The sequence below is a fragment of the Zonotrichia leucophrys genome, chromosome 11 (genome assembly GCF_028769735.1).
Source record: "Zonotrichia leucophrys gambelii isolate GWCS_2022_RI chromosome 11, RI_Zleu_2.0, whole genome shotgun sequence".
In the NCBI taxonomy this organism is placed as follows: Eukaryota; Metazoa; Chordata; class Aves; order Passeriformes; family Passerellidae; genus Zonotrichia; species Zonotrichia leucophrys.
Genome location: NC_088181.1, coordinates 11100672 through 11120998, shown reverse-complemented (window position 1 = coordinate 11120998; position 20327 = coordinate 11100672). Strand labels below are relative to the sequence as shown.

Genomic DNA, 20327 nt, shown 5'->3' with positions numbered 1-20327 from the left:
TATAATAAATTTGTTTTGTAGAGACAGTTTTGTTTTGCTGTTTTCATTTTTGTGATGATCAGTTCTCTAAAGCAGATTATAGTGTTTTCAAATGTTAGCTGACTAGTTTGATACTGCTATTTTTATCCACTGAATCAATTTACAAATTAATCTTATGGTTAAATAGACAATGTCTCATGTTGGTACTGAGGGCTAGGAAATGTTATGCAATATTCTAATAATCTTAAGTATTTGAAACTGTGAGTGAGAGGGAATTATTTTCTTTGACTGAACATTATTTCTTCAGCTGGAATTTGTTGTCCTCAGATTCTTGCAGAAACCAGAATGGAAGGTTAGAGAGAGAAACTGCAAAGTAACTGTATAATGCTGTTAAACCAGCCTGATGAAGGTGGAGGAGAAAATACAGACATCAACAAAGCAACAGGCTTTATTTGCCATCATGTCAGATTTCATCAGCAATCTGACCAATATGATCTTGTGAAACCTTCATAATTTTTGGTACAGCACCATTTAGTAGAGACACATCAGCTTATTTTATATCTTTCCCCCTGATGGAGGGATGGTAACACTCTGCTGTTACACTGTGTTGGGAAATCACTGTTGAAATACTGATGCTGGTGGGAGATCTGTTATGTATCAGCTTTGCTCCCATACCCTGAAAAGAGTGTTTCATGTTTACTTTTGAACCCTAAAAGTAAATGTATAGTATGCTTACCTGAAGGAGAAAATAACAGTTTAATTAGTTGAACATAAGTGCATTACAGGGTTTTATTTCATGTTTGTTATCAGATACTGACCTTTGGTTATAGGTACAGCTGAAGTATTGCTTAGAGTGTCCCTGAACATGCAGCTCAGGTTAGGGGAAATTTTGGGTAAAACCTCCATCTCTTTCCTTTTTCCTGTGTGGCAGAAGAGAAGATCAAATCGTCAAGTTAAAAGGAAAAAATACTCTGAAGAAGGAGAAGGGAAACAATCAGAAGAAGAAGCAGCTAAAGTTTCTGTTAAAATCAAGAAGAATTCTGCCCCTTTACCTGCTGAGCAGCCTTTACAATTATTTGTGGTAAGTAAAAATTGGCTTGGTCTGTGGGAACTTTGTATTTGTCTCAGGTAGTTCAATGAATAAAGCTCCTACCTTGGAATACATTATTATTTCTAAGCTCCAGTCTAGTGTGACATTTTGCTAAGATCTTGAAAACTGAAAGAAATTATCTTTTACTATTTTTTTGTGTTCCAAACATCTGTTTACTTAATTGAAGTTAAGCATAAGATTAAGGATGAATATAGTTCAAGTAATGTTTTATGTGGCATAGGCATATGAAAAAGCTCTGTTCTGATGTTACCGTGACTTAGAGAAGCACCAAATTATTTGGGGGATTTTCTGCTTACTGAGGTATTTAAAAAGGACACTTGTCCTCTCCCCACAAGCCTTTCAGGTTTACACTTCACTGTTCCACTGGAGACTCAAACTTACTGTCGAGCCATTCAAGGTAAACAGAGAGACAGGGAAGAAACAGGAAAAAGGAGTTTATGGCTTGAAAGAGTGCCAGGAGTTGTAGGGGAAGGAGAATGGTGATATAATTGGGAACAAATCAGATAAGAGGGACGGTGACTGGCTATTGCAAGCAGCTTGTGCAGATCACCTCTGTCTCTGGGACCCCAGCCCCAGCTGTGGCAGAGCCCTGCAGTCCCTCCTGTGCCTCATCTCAGCCACAGCCTCCTCCCTCTGATTCCACAGCGTGTTTGGTGCCTGTGTGCACAGTGGATGGATCAGACTGAGTTTGGCACATGCTGGGTTTCTTCTCTCTTTTTCCACCTGTCAGTTTTTCTCCATTTTCTGAGTTCTGGCTGTGTCCAGTGCATCAGTTTAGCTCAGCAGGGCATTCACAGTGTCTGGCAAGCAGCAGAATCCCCAGTGCTTGCACTGAGTGTGTTTGGCAGGTGAGCACTGCAGCTGATGCTGTTTGGAAATGCCAGACTAGCTGTAATTCTGCACATAACCCTTTGTGGATTTTAAATTTTACTCCCAGCCTGTTAGGGAAAGCTGCTGGTGGAGGTCAAATTTACCTTTATTGCTCATCTTCTGACAAGCCACGTGTGGTTGAAGGTTTTAAGCCTGAGAGAGAGAGAGGGCTGGTACTGCAGTTTTATAATATCACTGTTTTCATGTCTTTATAGGAAAATCCAAGTGAAGAAGATGCAGCAATTGTAGACAAAATCTTATCCTCCAGGGTAATAAAGAAAGAAGTAAGTGATTGTCACGGGATAAAATAGTTTATTTAATAAAGGGGGCATCTATCATTTTACATTTCTTCTGAATTTCCTTTTCCAGGTATCTGCAGGGATGACAGTAGACACAGAAGAGTTTTTTGTAAAATACAAGAACTAGTAAGTATTAAAGAGTTGAATGTGTTGACTGAACTGTTTTATATCATATTTATGTACTCAGGTTTTGTATTGCTTGAAGGTTATTTTGTCATCGACTGAGATTTTTCTTTACCAATTTAATCTTTAAATTTCTAAAAATCTGTGATATGGTAGTGATAATATTAAAACTATGAAGATTTTGGAACCAGCACTGTCCAATAAGCTAGCAGCCTTTATCTGTCAAAGAACAGAATTTTTTATAAAAGATATTTATGAGATTAGAAGATATATTTATTAATTTCATCGGGGGCTATATGCCTGAGGCAAATTTTAATTTCATGAATTTAAATCAGAGGTGTTTTGTGGACGTAGATTAGAGTTACACTGTCATGAATTTAGGAGATGCTAATGTAGTAATTGGACTTAATTGTTTCAAAAAAAAAGAAAAAAACTGTGATAGAAATGAATTTACATCAAAAGCAGAAAATAAAAAAATTGCAGGGGAAACAAAAATTTTCCCATATTTTATTTTAAATTTCATATCTGTTTTCCTGTCACTATTCAATTCTTGATGCTGAAAATCGAAGCTTATTTTAAATTTTACATATGTGAATAATTTAATCCGATTTTTGCTATAATAAATGTAACTTTTTTTAGACTCTACTTCCACATGTTGTTGGAGACCATTTACCTTGTGTTTTTCTGAAAGGGCAAAATCTGTCTTTTCATCCGAGGATGAGTAATCCCCAGCTGTGCCTTATTTCTAGCATATCTTTAGAAAGCTTAAAAAATGATGGAAATACACTAAAAAAGGGGTGTGAGGAAGAAATATGTGTACTTCTGTGATGTAATTTCAGAAAGGCTCTCCTGGGGACAGGTAGATGCTGCTGTCTCAGAGCTGCTGCCCCAGCCCAGTCCAGGGCAGGTCCCTCTGCCTCGGGCTCTGCTGCTCCTGCTGAGCCTCCCGTGGGCTGAGCTCTGTGATCCAGCACTGAGAGATGGTCACAGGAGATACATAGGAAAACCAGATCTAAAATATGAAGTAACTTAAATCTCTGGGTGCTTTTTAATAGAGGTGTCAAATTTCAAACTTGATTTTTTAAGCTCACTTGAAATCAGCTTGTTTCTCTTCTTTGGACACATGAAAGAAATTTGTGAATCTACAGACTTTCACATATTTCATCTAAAAACCATTGCCTTAACGAGGTGCTGCAACATGATTATTTGGAAGACTAAATCTTTGATCTTTATGGTGGATTCTGTTATTTTAACTGTATATTAAAAATAGATAGTAAGCTTTTGCTTTCACCAATGTGTTAATGTCAATCTCTGTGATTTTAGCTCATATCTCCACTGTGAGTGGGCCACAGAACAACAGCTTTTAAAGGATAAAAGAATCCAGCAGAAAATAAAGCGGTTCAAAGTAAGGAAAGCACAAAGAGCTCACTTTTTTGCAGATGTGAGTATGAAATAAAAATTAAATAACCTTTTTTTTTTTTCCGTGTAAAATTGTGAGTAGTAGTTTGCTTTTATATAAAAGAGCTGATTGTTAGGAACCAAAGATGAACCATAGGTGTGGTTTGCACCAGGGGGTGGGTTATTTAATGTAATGTAAAGTGCAAGTCTTCTGGAGTCACTGAACTAACCTGACTTACATGGTCTAAAAGTGGGATTGGTTGAGTAACTACTTAGAAGTGGTAAGGAGGGAAGGATTGTGTCAGTATGGCTGGTTTCTCTAGGACTTCCACAGGACAGCACTTTATCCCAGAGATCTGGGGTCAAATCCCTCTTCAGTGAGAGTTGCCCAAGAAAACCAAGGGAGTGTGTGCAGGGGGCTGGTGTGGAATTTAAGGTCTGTGCAAAAACCCCAGTAATTTCCAGCTACCAAATTATTTTGTGTACAATTAGACCAAGTTTTAGCAAATACCAACTGTTTTTGCCTCTCTACTGATTTTATTCATCTTTCACTGCAGATGGAAGAGGAACCTTTTAATCCTGACTATGTTGAGGTAGACCGGGTATTGGAAGTGTCTCTTTGTGAAGACAAAGACACTGGTGAGGTAAGGGTGTCTTAAAGCAAGTCAGGATGCTCCAGGTTTGAAAATTGTAATTTTATCAGATCTCAGAGTAACACTTTAATGATTTTAAAGCTTCAGTAATATTTTAAATGAGACATGACAGTCTTGTCCTGGCCTGTGCTACCTGTGGATTTGAAAGACAAGTCAGCATTTAATAGCTTATATTTTTATTAGTATTAATAGGTCATAGTAGGCAAAGCTTAGGTATTGACTGACATAAATGTCAGGCTCAATAATTGTCTTGTGAGTTCCATCAAAAGGCTGATCCCATATACTGTCTTGTCTCTGATAGTGGAATAGGGTCACTGGTAATAAAAGCTTTAGGCAGCCAGTGATTTGAAGTGCATTGATGGCCACCAGTGAACCATTCCCTCTGTGTTTATCAAAACTCATTTTTTAAATTTAAAATACTTCTTCTGGAAAGCTATTACACAACAAAAACATTCTGAGATTAAAAAGAAAACAGAAAAGCAAGTCAAGCAATTAAATTGCCCAAATTCAGAAAGTCTGAGAACAGTGGAGATCAAAGACTGAGAAGAAAGTTGTTGATTAAGGCTGTTGGAATATCTATAATGCTTATTCTGCTTGTGTGGATAGCAAAATGAGCGGACTTTTACCCAGTGATTTCTGCATTAATCTTCCTAAGAGTTGAGAGTTAGAATGACTTTCATTGTATGCAGCAGATTTGTCATTATTAAATTTTTAGAAAAAATGTGTTGTCGTAAGACTTTCCCCTCAGCTTCTGGAAGGATGAATCTTTATTTGGTTTTTAAATATTTACATCTTGAATCTAAGTAAGATGATCTACTTTGGTTCCATTTTTTTCTGTATGTTTTTCATCAAGCCTGTAAAGCTTGATCAGAGTTTTTTTGGTCAGACCTCTGGTTTAGGAGCTCTAAAGCTCTGGTTTGGGCCTGGGTATCCTGATTTGGAGAGTGGAGGACATGTCCTGGCTGTAGCACTTCTGTAGTTAGTTCTGCCACCCTGCCCCATTTCCACAAATATCACAAATACTGTAATTTATCTTTCCTGAGACTAAAGCAAGAATTGCTTGTGGGTAAGAGGGATTGAAAAGCACTCCAGAGGTCTGCAGAAAGTGGCAGAGTGTTGGGAGCCAAGGATAAGTAGGTAGATAACAGGAATCTAAATGGAACATTTAAAAAATTGTCAGAAAAATGATTTTGATTCCAGTTCTTGTGTAAGCAAGCTAATCTAATAGTAAGGCATATTAACAGTCTGTATACTAAATTAAAAACTGATAACATTCAGAATTTTCTTCTGCAGCCTGTTATTTACTATTTAGTAAAATGGTGTTCGTTGCCATATGAAGACAGTACGTGGGAGCTGAAAGAAGATGTAGATCAAGCAAAAATAGAAGAATTTGAACAATTGCAAGCTTCCAGGCCTGACTCGAGGAGATTGGTAAAATTATATCTAATTTACTTGTCTGTCTTAGTACATCTGACTTAGTTTTCCCAACTTTAAACTCCTGTGTTAAAACATAAGGCTTATTGACATTCTGTGTAAAGCATCTGTGTGCCTTGTTACCTAGGAGTAATAAAACATTCAGGTAGGCATATATAAATATTCTTATCTTAGTTGTTACTTTAAAAAAATAAAGATTTTTACTTAGGAAAAAAACCTGAAGTGTGCTGTGACTTTCTGAGTTTCTAACTGAGCAGTGAGCCTTAGGTTGAAACTGGCTATCACAGAACTGAGCACCTTTAAAATGAGCAGAAAGCAGGATGACGTGTTAACACCCTTTTATAAAGAAGAGAATTTAATTTTGTTCTTCATCACTGAAGGGAATTGGCAAATGAGATCTGTCAAACAGGTTCTGTAATTTTTTCCTGCTTTTATTTTTCTTCTTGTTGTTAAAGAGCTAGCTGAAAGGCAGAAAAATACATGTAATTAGGAAATGTGTTTTATCTTGAAATTATCAATCTTCTGTCTCTTAGAGCAGGAGAAAGCAAAATAGTTCTATTTCAAGTCCTGTATGTCATTGTCAGAGTAGGACATGTGTCCTGCGTGGTGTAGTACAACACTTGTTCTAACTTACTTCTTTTACATAACTAAATATGCACAGTGTTTTAATTTGGAGGCTTTGGAATTTATTTTAATGGTTTTTCCATCTACAGATAATGACAGTAGTCACGATTAACATCTTCATATTATATTGAGTTCATTTATGTAGTATTTATTTAAAATCCTGACATTTTGGCATGTGGGAAGAAGAGCTGTTATACCTCTGTTACCATATTTGGCTGTGAGAGAAAAAGATGATTAAAGCGCAACTGTACAACTGACAGTCATCTCAGCATCAGCAACAAGTATTTTTGCTTCAGGCTCCAGCAGCTACAAGGAATTATTTGCTGACTGCAGCCCTGCAAGCAGGAGCAGGGCTGCTCCAGGAGTGGGGGAGTGGACAGATGGCAGCTGGTGGGAGAGGGGAGGAAGGCACAGCTGCTGGGGAGGGACAGCTCCTGCTGCACCCAGACCTGCGCTCAGGTGATGCTGACGCTGGCAGTGCCGAGAGAGAACTCACATGGAAAATTCAGAGCTGCCACATAAGGCCACATGAGTCTCAAGTGAATGCAAGCTTTTATAAATGCTGGGAAATGGGGAGGGAGAGGGGGGAAGTACAGCTGGTGAGAAAAGCTCCTACTAAAATTACTTCACTTGAATGTGTGAGTTTGTTCACGTTGGGATGCAGGAGCTGTCAGAAGAGTTTTCTGCTGGAATCCTACCTAGTATCAGTCAAAAACTGCATGATTCCACCTGCTAAGCTAGAGGCCAGGCTGTTCTGGCTCTAGGCTTGGGAACTTGTTTGTTTGTGTATGTACATAAATATTTTATACACAGTCTCTCAGCTTTCCTTAGCTTGTGAGGGCCCTGCAGGTGATATACCTTGATACTCTGTCTGTTTTGTCATGGCCTTTGTCTTGTGACCCTGCCTATGCTGGTGCTGTTCTGATCAGGTCCCTTGGGGAAATCGATTCAGGACACTAAAGCTCTCACAAGTTCACTTTTTTGTACTGCTGGCCCTTGCTTCATGCATTGACAGTGGGCCAGAGTGATCAGCAGGGCAGGGCAAGTGCAGAAAGGAGAGGAGAAGAACTCAGTAACTGTGGAGATCCCCAGACTGCTTCAACATCAGCTTCCAGAGCTGTCTTAGACATCAGGGATGGTGTTAATCCCAATACTCAGTTAGCTCTCTTGTAAGTCAGCTGCCTGTTCTTACAGCTGCCAGAGTGAAACTTCATGTAGTCTGGAAATTTCATGTATAAATGAATTTGTGTGCCCTATTATTCCAGCCAAACTATTTGTATTCTATTTTTTAGAAATCAGTTGCTTAATTTAATTTAATGATCATAGAGACTTAAATTAACTTCAAAAATAGCAATTCACAGAGAAAAATGAAAATTTCAGATTTTTGCAGACTGTTAATTAGTAAGTGATGTTAACAATGACACTTCACTTTTAAGGTTGAATAACAACATTCTAAATATAAGGTGATACACCCCCAAAATAGAGGGGTCAGATATTTGGGAAAAAATCAAGCAAGTATCAATCTGTACCTATATTTGTCTTTCCCTTTAAGGACCGACCACCTCCAAACTCCTGGAAGAAGATAGAACAGTCCAGGGAATATAAAAATGGCAATCAGCTCAGGGAATATCAACTGGAAGGACTTAACTGGCTCCTATTCAACTGGTACAATAGGTATATGCATGGAATATTTTTATGTAGATTTTAAACTATATAGAGTGAATCACTTTTATTGGGGATGAATACTGTTTTAACTAAATTTTTTGTAGCTTCTCTGCTTATAGCTAAAATAATATAACTGGAACAAATTTCTCAACCTTTGGGTGTGTAAGGATGTTTTATCCACACAAATTAACAAAACTGTTAAAATAACGCAGCTAACTTAACTAAAAATAAATTTTCAATGGCTATGAGGAAATTAAAGCAAAAAGAACCAAAGTGCAAGCTTTCACAATTTTTGAAATTTTTTGCATCTTTCAAAATGATTGCTAGAAATAGTGTAATAAAGTTACATCTCTTCAAAAGTAAGGCTAGTAAGTAATTGCGTTATCTGTACTTTAGGCTGAAATTAACTTCTGTGCATTAATGCTATGTGTTATGACCAGAAGCATGATCACTTGAAGATCTTTCCCAGAATGATGTATTTTCTCTGTTTCTAAGTTCACTTTCTGTTAAAGTATCTTCTGCTTGCTGTATTTCCAAAGTGCCACTTGCATATCCCTTATAGAGATGCATGTTACTGGTCGGCAGAAGGAAATCTCATTTTAATTCTCATTCAAGCGGTGCAGAGCTGTGTGACATCTGCAAACAGAGGGAAGGGCTGGAATGTATGGCTGAGGGCAAGCATGGAGTGGTGCTTCATGCGGTAATTTAGTTTTAGGCATCTGTCTAGTTCTGGAATCAAAAAGGGAAATTTGCTAATGATGCTCTGATGCGCTCCTTTCATGTGAGTGTAGCTGGGATACTTCCTGTGTGTGATTTCTAGGGATTCTTCATTAATTTCTAGCAGTTTTGTCAAGGTGAATGTGCATGGAGGAAACCTGCCTAATTTAAATTCCTTTAATTAGGGCAAAGGTAGTCCCAAAAGAATACTACTTGAATATTTTTGTAGAACTTCACGGAACATTCTGTTCTCAGGTTTTGACAGTGCTAAACCTGATGCAAAGCTTTACACAAAGGTTTTGTGCACATTCTTTCACTCTAACCAGGGAATGCTTTCAAGGATCTTTTTGTAGTGCCTCAGTTTTGACTGTTGTTTTAGACTGATATATTTGAGCTTTGTTTCTGTAAATTGTTCGTTTTACTAACAGCATTGGGGTCTGTACTTTACTTGATGATAGTAACGAATAATTTTTTTTTTGCTTTCAGGCGAAATTGCATTTTAGCAGATGAAATGGGCCTTGGCAAAACCATTCAGTCCATTACATTCCTGTATGAAATCCTCCTGACGGGTATAAGAGGCCCTTTCCTGATCATAGCTCCGCTCTCCACCATAACAAACTGGGAGCGGGAGTTCCGCACGTGGACTGACCTGAACGTCGTGGTGTACCACGGCAGCATGATCAGCAGGCAGATGATCCAGCAGTATGAGATGTACTTCAGGGACTCCCAGGTACGGGAACCTCACTTGTGCGCAATAACTCACCCTAAACATGGCTCAGCTGGCAGCAGTGACAAGGATACTTGACATTATCTGTCTTTTTATCTTGGTGAGAGTCACTTCACGTTCCAGGATGTTGCATTTGAGCATCTTCAGCAAGTGCTTACTGGGTGAATTCAGTGGCAGTGTTAGCAGCAAGATGTGTGTGTTGTTTCACTGTGCTGAGTAATTTTGCAATTGAATGGCAGTGACGCTGGTGCTCTTGTGGAGATTAAAGTGTACACAGATGGTTGCAGTTGGGTCCTGAATTTGAAGAGCAGGGAGAAAAAAAATAATACTGATTAAGCTCTGCTACCTTTATGAAGCTGTTGATTTCCTCTTGCTGGTGTTAACTGTGTACAGTCTGAACTTGCTTTTCTGAAATACACACCATTAAATAACATGAGAAAAACTTGAAACCTGACTATTTTAAAAGGATTTTTTTCCCTTTTTTTTATATATTGTGCATAAATAATTCTTTTTAATTGTCATGGTATTTCCGCAGAATTTATAAAGCTGAGAACTTCTTATTAATTAGTGCTAAATATCAAAATGACATCTTGTTTGCCTAATGAGTTATTCTGTGCTGCCTTGCTGAAGGCCTTACATGTTCTCCTTGTCAGACCAATGGAGTAAAAAGGTTTCATTTAGTTCCCATGTGATATTGTGATTACTTACTGTATGACTGCCAACTGTAATAACATCATATTGTGACTGATCGATGGTAGAATTTTTCCTGTCACTCTTTCAGATTTTCTCAGCATTAAAAATGGGATTTTATCTACATGTAACTTCTGAAACAGTTCTGTTAGATGGTTATATCTGTAATTTAAAAGGGATTAATTTTTTTCTGTTGCTTAGATAGTACTGGATTTGGGTCCGTGAATAATTACTCATCAGTATTAGTTAGGGAGTTACAAAGATTATTAAGTGTGATGACAAAGCAATTTATAATGTAAAATCTGGTGTCTGGCTCCTGGCAAGATTTCAGCAAGGAAATGTGTACATTGAGCAGATGGGAGGGAATGTAACAAATTGTTTGTGTTGGTGAATTTCTAGGGCCGTATTGTCCGAGGTACCTACAGGTTCCAGGCCATTATCACAACGTTTGAGATGATCCTTGGTGGCTGTCCAGAGTTAAATGCAATTGAGTGGCGCTGTGTTATTATTGATGAAGCTCACAGACTGAAGAACAAAAACTGCAAACTTTTGGAAGGACTAAAATTAATGAACCTTGTGAGTAACTATAGTTCACTTTTTGGGGCTGATTTTAGTTCAGTATAGTATGATAATAAATTAAAAATTTGCATTGCATGTCAAAAAAGACCTCTCCAGCAGTGTTTCTTGAGGAATAGCTATTCCTGATACTCTTCAAACATATGTGGTTTTGATAACTTATGCTGGTATATTTGTGATTAAACAAAATGTGGCAAGTTCTCACTGTTAGCACAATCTATTTCCGATGATACTGTTGTACAGTTTTTGTTTTGATTAGGATGAAAATATCATTTAAAACTTGCTTTAGTTTTTGTGCAATGTGTTAAAATTTAGAAAATATTTTAAGCAAGTTATTTAACAACAAAAGCATGCAAGTGGTAGAATTTTAAATAGACAGATTGTCTAGGCGAGTACTTAAAATTTTATTTTATACTTCTAAAGATTTTTAAAAGTAGATACTAGCATGTATCAGATGCACTATGACTAGTTTTGCATTTTTTTATTGCTTCATTATTACTTTCCAGTGTATTCTCAGAAGTCCTCTGAGTTGCTTTCTGACGCATGCTCGGTGTATATTTTTCACACTGCAGAGAGGGAGGATTATAAATTTGTGAATATTACAGACAAAGTTGAAGTGTTCACTCATTCCTTCATTACAGATGTAGGAAGAGAAAATTTAAAGGAAAGCTACTAGAAAATACTTACTGGTGTTTTTTTGATAAATCTGCTTCTTTGTATTACCTGTGTGCTTAGTGACACATACAACTGGTGTTCTCAGGTTTTGATGCTCAGACTCAACACAAACGTTTTTGCAGATGTGTGCAGATGAGGTTATGCAAGGTCTTTTTGTCCTTTTCTAGGAGCATAAAGTGCTGTTAACAGGTACCCCACTGCAGAACACAGTGGAAGAATTATTCAGCCTCCTTCATTTTCTGGAACCATTGCGGTTTCCTGCTGAGTCTACATTCATGCAGGAGTTTGGAGACCTTAAAACAGAGGAACAGGTATGAGTTCATCTGAGCTTTAGAGTTCAGGAGGAATTGCCTTTTCACTGAGCTACAGTATTACCTTTTTTCATGTTCCAACAAATGGTTCTGCTTCCTTCAGGTTCAGAAACTACAAGCTATCCTGAAACCCATGATGCTCAGGAGATTAAAAGAAGATGTAGAAAAAAAGCTGGCTCCTAAGGAGGAAACCATAATAGAAGTAGAGCTAACTAATATTCAGAAGAAATATTACCGAGCAATTTTGGAGAAAAATTTTGCCTTCTTATCCAAAGGAGCAGGGCAGGCAAATGTACCCAACCTGGTTAACACTATGATGGAACTCAGAAAGTGCTGTAATCACCCTTATCTCATCAAAGGTAAATATAGCATAAGGACTAGGGTTTTTTTAACTTATTTTTTAATTTTATTTAAAATACGTAAGAATTTTGTGATAATTCTTCAATGTTTTCTTCAGATTTTCGAAGGATTGGATTAGGTGGAAACATTTTTTTGATAGGTACAAGACAAAGTTGTGAGAGATTTGCATATTTGATGCCTGAAGCTTGAACTTTTGTAGGTTTTCACAGAATATTTAGAAGCAATTATCTCATGGAAATAGTACAGCTCTTTAGAAGCAGTATGAGCAAGAATTTTTAGGTCTAAGTTTTAAAATGAATGGTTCTTTGAAGTGATAGGATCTCTGTCAGTCTTCACTGCTTTTCTCACTTATGAATAACTGGTGTTTTTCCTGATTTGCAAGACAATACTGTTTACACTCCAAAAGTTTTGGCTGTGGTTTCAGAAGTAGTATTCAAAATACTGGTTTTTTGCAAAGACTCATGACCCTTTTAAAATCTCACAAAGACAAAAGAACTTTTTTCTTAGTAGTTTTTTTACAGTACTCAAGAATTAAGTATTTCAGTTTTTGGAACTTAGAGGATGGGGGTTCACCTCATTCAAGGCGTTTTTTCTTTGGTATTCTGCTTAAAAACTTAAGACTTGTTGTCAAAGCTGCTAAAAATAGATATTCTTGTTTAGACTTCAGATCCATCCAGAACTCTGTTCTGTCTCCATCACTACCTAAAAGGAGATATTTAGGGTACAGCACTGACTTTGGTAACTTAGATTTGAATGAATGTAGAGATATTTGTGTAGATACATCCATAGATGTGGACATATATTCTTTGATAGGTGCTGAAGAGAAGATCCTTGGAGAGTTTAAGGAAACATACAGTCCAAGTGCTCCTGACTTCCACCTGCAAGCAATGATCCAGTCTGCTGGTAAATTGGTTCTTATTGATAAGCTTCTTCCAAAAATGAAAGCAGGAGGCCACAAGGTTCTGATCTTCTCTCAAATGGTGCGCTGCCTTGATATTCTGGAGGATTACCTTATCCATAAAAGGTAAGATTCATCTTTTCTATCCCGTGGTATATTGCTCTGTGTGAATGATAGTGCTGGATTGACAGCAGCCCACTGAAGCTGGAGTTCTGTTTTCTTTGCTAAGCAGTTTGTAACTTTGTGTTCTGGGATCATTTGTTCACAACTAATTGAAAACTTCAGAGAAAAACTAAAGAGAGATTGCCCAATTTAAGTAAACCATGTGCTTTCAGTCTGTTACTTTTTCCATTAAGCATTCAGTTATTTATATACTGTTTTTACATCTTCTGTCAGAAACTAGGCAAGTTCAAGCTTGTCATTGCTTGTCCAAACCCCAGGAAGACCTGAATGTGTTCTTTACTTACATGGTGTTGATCTGGGACCACATGGGTCCAAGGTACAGCCCCTTACTTCCAAAGGAATATAAGCACAAAGTAATAAACAACTGGGGATGTGGTTTTTATTAATATAAAAGTGAAAATGGTCTTCCTATCTTTGCTAAATTGACTGCTTTGAGTTTTGCAGCAGAACTGAACTGCCAGCCATAAACCTGCTCCTTAGGCTGGCTTTTGCCATCACATGTAATTGCACCCTCTGATTATTACAGACTATTGACTCCATGGAAACTAAATGCTTTTTTGAGCATGTGACTAAATAAATGCATAAAGCCTTAAACTTGGTTGCAATTAGTAGTTGCTGTATCAACCTGAAAATCTTTAACAAGGCATGGTTCTTGTTGTTTTACCAGTGTTGCAATGTACATACTGCTTTGAAGTATGTAATTGTCAGTGAATTACATCATAGTAATGCAGAGTTAACATGTTGGAAAACAAAAATTATTAATGTTAAGTCTTCCTGCAGTGGATACTGGAACACTGGATATTAGGTTATTTTAATATCTGCTTTAGTGATAGTTTTATATTAAACCTGTCTGTTTGAACTGGGAGTGCAACAGTTTCTGTTTTATTTTAAAAGATTAATTTTAACTTCATAGTGATACTTATAATTCTTCATGGAAAATGTTCCCTTTCTGCAACAATGTTACATTTAGACCAATGAATCATATCTATAGGTGGAATCTTTTGAAACCCATAGAAGCTGAAATTTGCTGTGTGCTGCCATTTGATTAGAAATGTTGGAGTGCACACATGATCAGACTTAGCACTTAACAGAATTCAGGCCTGTAGGAGATAGATGGCTGCCTGCCAGAATGCCTGTGGTCCTGTGGATTATCTGCTGTGCCATTTTATAGCTGATGAGAAGAAAAATGATTGTGAGGCCTTTTAACTACTAGGTGCACATTCAGCTTCTTACTCAGTGTACAAGTACAGAAGTATTTGCTCCCTTTTTAAGCATTTTGCTTCATTTCAGAAGTTTCAAAGCAGTCTTTGTAATTGTCAAAGGTAACAAATGGCAGTTTTACTTCAGGCTTGGTTTATCTGGGAGGCCTTGATAAAGACTGTTGAAGGTGGTGTCATGTTGTTTTTGTTCCATTTCTCTTAATCTTTACAGAATCAATATGCAGTTTGTCCATTGACAGCTCACCAAGTTCTGGTTTCTGCTGATTGCTTGGTTACGCTTACCGTGTTCAGGCAATCTGGTATATCATACAAGAGCCCACTGTCCTGCTTATGTGACCCTAGGCAGGGATCCCTAGGCAAGGATAATATGTGAAAAACTTGAGTGTCCACATAGGACTTCAGGTTAGGGTGTGTTTTAATAAGTAAGTAATACAGGCATAATCAGGTACTTGCTTAGTGGACAAAATGCAGAACAACTTGTCTTAAAATGCTCAGTGTTTGGACTTGCTGATGTGCCTTGGTGCTCCAGCTCTGTAAGTTCTGACAAGATTCTTGGTTATGTTACCCACTGCTAATCAGAGTCAGTGTTTATCACTTGGATTCACTGCACAGAGTAAATCTGTGAGCAGCAGACCTGTCCAAAGGCTCTCTGAAGTCAGCCCCATGTGTAAAGCTGTGTGTGCTGTGTGTGTGCTTTGGCAGGTACCTGTACGAGCGCATCGACGGGCGCGTGCGGGGCAACCTGCGGCAGGCGGCCATCGACCGCTTCAGCAAACCCGACTCGGATCGCTTCGTCTTCCTGCTCTGCACCAGGGCCGGGGGCCTGGGCATCAACCTGACTGCAGCAGATACCTGCATCATCTTTGATTCTGACTGGAATCCCCAAAATGACCTGCAGGTGAATTTCTTTGAGTGTGGTAAAGAGCCTTAATTAAACCCGATGGATAAGAATTTAATCACTTTGAATATTGTCTCTGTTTGAACACACGTAATTTTGACACGTTCATGTTTTTAAGGCATGTGTTTAAAGTTCTTTTTTGCCTTCAATTCAGAAGAGATTTCATTTGATTGGGAACTTTTCTTTCAGTTACTTTTGAAAAACAGCACAGGTGGAGTCAGTGATTTGATAAAACCCTTAAGAATTGATGACACTGTGAACCCAGGGGCTATATATTGCATGTACTGACTAACACAGTTTATGGAAATGAAGGTGTTCAATTGGAACATAATATTCAGAAAAGGATTAATATGCATTAAGAAAAAGTGAATTAATAGAATCTAGGCATTGGATGCTGAAATTTAAATAACTCTCAAGTTGCAACTCCTTTACCATTTGTATCAGATCAGCTAACTTAGGAGCCAGCAGGTCTTTTTATCTGGTGTTTCTGCAAAGGCAGGACCAGTGAGGAGCATTTAGCGCAGGCCATTCATCTGCATTTTTCTTGCTACACTGTGTTTAGAAAACTGTTCACTTTGTGGAAAATGTCTGATAGCTTCTGTTTGCTTAAATGTGTGTTGAATCCTTTTGAGTTCACGCCCCTGTGTTTGGATTGGGCTACAGCAGAAGCAGGTTCTTAAAAGATCAGTATGTGATTCCTAGGTAAGTCTAAATTCCAACTGCTCTCTTCCCTTCCTTCCAAAGGCTCAAGCCCGATGCCACAGGATTGGTCAGAACAAAGCAGTGAAGGTCTACAGGCTCATCACACGTAATTCCTATGAGAGAGAGATGTTTGACAGAGCAAGTCTGAAACTGGGACTGGATAAGGCTGTCTTGCAGAGTATGAGTGGAAGAGAAAACAGTGTTGGTGGTGTATGTAGATTTATTTCCTGAAATAACCTTTTTTTGATTTTGTAATCATGTGGGAATTGCTTTAAATTACAGAAGCTGCCACTTTTCCCTTTTTCTGTCATTTGCATCTCCATTCTGTTTTCTGATGTGAACTAGCAACATAGCTAATATAATTTTAAATCTAGTCAGTTACTCTGATAAATCTTTCTTGCCTTATAAAGTTCAAGGTAGATAATGTCAAAGTGTTAAAATAAGGAGAAAAATTTCTTTGTTTCCTTGTATTTTCTCATACTAAGATAATGTGTTACTTTAATGTAAGTATGAACAGGTAATTTCTTTTAGACATGCACATCATGGTGTTGAGAACAGCCAGAAAAAAAAAAAAAAGGTAAAAAAGGCATACTTTTTGAAATGTGTGCTGTAAGCACCTAATTTACAATTTCAGCTATCAGCTTGACTTTTCTCATAGCTTCTAACACTCCAGATTTAGGCTTGCAGATCATAAGGCAGTTAGGTTGTGGAAAGAGGAAGAGAAAAGAGTTCAGGGATTTTTCTTCTTGTTTGTCTAAACCTGATTTTATTTGCTCAGATCCAGCAACTCTCCAAAAAAGAAATCGAGGACTTGCTTCGAAGAGGTGCCTATGGTGCCATAATGGATGAGGAGGATGAGGGCTCCAAGTTCTGTGAGGAGGACATTGACCAGATCCTGCAGCGTCGCACCAAGACCATCACAATCGAGTCCGAGGGAAGGGGCTCCACGTTTGCCAAGGTGCAGAGCAGCAGGGTGTTCTGGGACAGCAGGGAGCTCTAAATGGCACTGCATGGGGTAGAGCCTAGGCCTTAGTTTAAGTTCTGTTTACGTGTGTTGTGTGTGAGGTACATATTTTGGCTTCTTGCATCTGTACATTTCTGTTAACGTGCACATTGAAAGTTAGATTACAGATTCTGTAAGCGCCAGGTGCAAGGAGTGTGCTTGAGCAAAGATGAGTAATGGATCTGTGCTGCTTTGGGAAAGGCTGGGGGTTGTGTGAGATATGATGAGCTGCATTAGCCAAGAATATTAAAACAAATTTGCTTATAGATCTGGTTGTATTTATATACATTAAAGGCAGAGAACAATATATATGGCAATAATTAATAAGGCTAAAAACTAATATGGTTAAAAATGCATAAACAAAAGATATATATTTTGAACCTTGAGCTTTTTTGGTAAGAATTGGAGAAGTAAAATAAAAAGTGTCCTAAAATAGCAGTGAGTGGAGATACATATATGTACATGGGAAGGGGGCTGAGAGTGTAAAATATCAAGCAGCAAAGCTTGGGATGTGGGCACTTCATGAATGCAATTGTGAGCATTCCAAAAGAATTAAAAAAGCAAAGAAAAAAGAAGACTTAAAATATTGTAAATGTATATTTATATTCTTAAATGGCAATATTTTAAAATATCATTTATTTATATGTTTATTTAGTTTTCCTATATCTTGCTGATTATGCCTTAAATAAGAAATAGATTTCTAAAGATCATCATCACTGTCTTTTTATCAGAAGAGTTAGAAATTTTTATATGTATTTACTCTTTTCCCAAATGCAGTGTATCAGGGTTTTTTAAATGCCTTCTGAAATTAAGCCTATTCCATGCACTCAGGCTTTGATTGTTGGCAGCTTAAACACCCCTTTGAAATTTCCCTCAAGCGAGTACTTCTGCATGAGATGAAATCCCCAAATGCTGATAAGCCTCTTCAAAAGATTCTTTTTTCTTCCATTCAAGTAATTTAGATTCAGACTTAGAAGCAGAAGAATCTTGCTGCTTAATGTTCTTCTCTCCTGATGGTGCATAAAAGTTCATTAGATTTTTCTGATATATTATGGATCTGATTTTTAAAAATTAAGGGGGAGGAGAGCTTTTGAGTTGCTTTGCAGTGTAAGTAACTTCTAAAGTCTTAACAGCTGCTTGGGAGGTTTTTAATGAAATAAGGTCAGGCAGTCTTTACAGCAGTGAGGCAAACTACAAACTTTTGATGTATGATGTTGGTAAGCTTTAGTTTTATGTATTACAGGCTAGTTTCGTTGCATCTGGAAACAGGACTGATATTTCACTAGATGATCCCAACTTCTGGCAGAAATGGGCCAAAAAAGCAGAAATTGATATTGATGCTATCAGTGGTAGAGTAAGTACTGTTTTAATGTGTATTTTTTCCAAGCATGTGCTTGCTGTTGAATTCTGAATTTGCAGGTATGGGATTTCTAGTGCTTTTTGATTAATATTTCAACAAATCAAACTTTTTGTGCTGGCGTATGAGCAGCCGGCCTGCTGACAGCTGTAGTATTTCTGATTTTTGTCCTGTCCAGTAAAAAGTTTGGACATTTCTGATTTTTGTCAAAGACCTGAAAATGATTAAAATTGTGGTATTATTCTGATTGCCTCATTTCTCTGTCTGTAAATCTTGAACTGGAATCTGCAAAATAAGTGACTAAAACCCGTATAAATTCTATTATACTGAGATCTGTGTCCTATACTTGAAGACATTCCCCACGCATTTGATTCAAAAAGGTTTCAGTGCCCCCTTTCCCTCACAAAGACAGCAGAGTAGTCTGTGTGAGAGAAAGTCTCATCAGCTCAGATGAGTTACTCTGTGTTGTTTGTAACAAATGTACTGGCATTAGCATATGAAACTCATTTTTTGTTGCCTTAAATACCACAGAATGTTTTACCTTGCTCCATGGTGTTCAGTGTCCTCATGAAATAGCTGTGAATAACAAGAGATAGGAATTGTTTCTGAGCTGTAGCTGTGTACTTGAGAAAAACTGCTTCTCTCATGAGGTGTGTTTGGAATTTTGCAGAACAGCCTTGTCATTGATACCCCAAGAATCAGGAAGCAGACTCGGCCCTTCAGTGCCACCAAGGATGAGCTGGCAGAGCTGTCGGAGGTGGAGAGTGAGGGGGATGAGAAGCCCAAGCTGCGCCGGCCCTGCGACCGCTCCAATGGCTATGGGAGGACTGAGTGCTTCCGTGTGGAGAAGAACTTGCTGGTCTATGGGTATTGTGTACATCCTTCTTCATTCTCTCAAGGGTTTTAAAAATACTTATTTTTCCATGTGGTAAATTGGTTTTGTGGAATAACTTAACTCTGTATTGGCAATGACCTGGAGAGTGTGCAGAGAATGTTTTTAGAAAAGGAATTTATCTTGCATCCTGTAATGAATCTTCCTGAAAATTTGCAATTAAAGAAACATTAAGAAAGAAGGGTGAAAATCTTTCTTCAAATGAGATTACAGCTTTTAACATGGGCACTACAGGAGTCTCTCTAAAAATCATTACAGTAAGTGCTGCAGGCAGGCTCAAGGCTCCTTAAAAATGTCTGAAATAATGCCTTGGTAGGTAACTTGATTTTCATAATTGTAGAACATCTTGCACTTCTGTGAGGCACAAATAGGAACTGAGAATCTAGCCAGTTATTTTAAGCATACTGAAATCAGATAACTTGATTTGGAAATCAAATCTTAGGTGTTCCCTCACCCATCTTAAAAGAAAAATAACAGCATTCTTGTCAGAATGAGTTCCCATCAGTTTTGTGTCTTTGAAGTTTAAAACAATCATCCATACTTTTTGTAAAGAGGCACTTCTTGTTTAAAACTCTGTTTTAATCAGGTGGAGTTATATTGCAAATGTTACTTTATTATTTCTACTCATTAACTTAAACTGAAAGAAAAAGGCTAAAAGCTAAGTATTTTAGAGAAAAATTCTCTTTTGTAAGAGAATTCTGTAGCTACTGCAGTGTTTCACTTCCTGGTGCTGATTTGTGTTTCACTTTGGACTAGGTGGGGCCGATGGAGAGAAATTCTGTCCCACGGCCGCTTCAAGAGGCAGCTGAACGAGCACGATGTGGAGATCATTTGCAGAGCCCTCTTAGCCTATTGCCTTGTTCACTACAGAGGGGATGAGAAAATAAAGAGTTTTATATGGGATCTCATCACCCCAACAGAGGATGGGCAAACACGAGAGTTACAGAACCACCTCGGTAAGG

General features: G+C 37.8%; 1 protein-coding gene across 6 annotated transcripts in view; it reads left to right on the top strand.

Annotated features, from left to right (window-relative positions):
* Window positions 1-20327, top strand: part of CHD9 (chromodomain helicase DNA binding protein 9) — a 71252-nt gene that overhangs the window by 31250 nt on the left and 19675 nt on the right. For all 6 annotated transcript variants that reach the window (XM_064723210.1, XM_064723211.1, XM_064723209.1 and 3 more), the window contains exons 4-21: window positions 911-1060; window positions 2176-2244; window positions 2330-2385; window positions 3706-3823; window positions 4338-4424; window positions 5727-5864; window positions 8044-8165; window positions 9360-9603; window positions 10690-10866; window positions 11709-11852; window positions 11956-12211; window positions 13026-13236; window positions 15216-15411; window positions 16156-16323; window positions 16892-17071; window positions 18360-18470; window positions 19144-19340; window positions 20122-20321. In XM_064723210.1, the coding sequence (XP_064579280.1) occupies window positions 911-1060; window positions 2176-2244; window positions 2330-2385; window positions 3706-3823; window positions 4338-4424; window positions 5727-5864; window positions 8044-8165; window positions 9360-9603; window positions 10690-10866; window positions 11709-11852; window positions 11956-12211; window positions 13026-13236; window positions 15216-15411; window positions 16156-16323; window positions 16892-17071; window positions 18360-18470; window positions 19144-19340; window positions 20122-20321 (2824 nt within the window). The remainder of the gene's footprint in view (window positions 1-910; window positions 1061-2175; window positions 2245-2329; window positions 2386-3705; window positions 3824-4337; window positions 4425-5726; window positions 5865-8043; window positions 8166-9359; window positions 9604-10689; window positions 10867-11708; window positions 11853-11955; window positions 12212-13025; window positions 13237-15215; window positions 15412-16155; window positions 16324-16891; window positions 17072-18359; window positions 18471-19143; window positions 19341-20121; window positions 20322-20327) is intronic.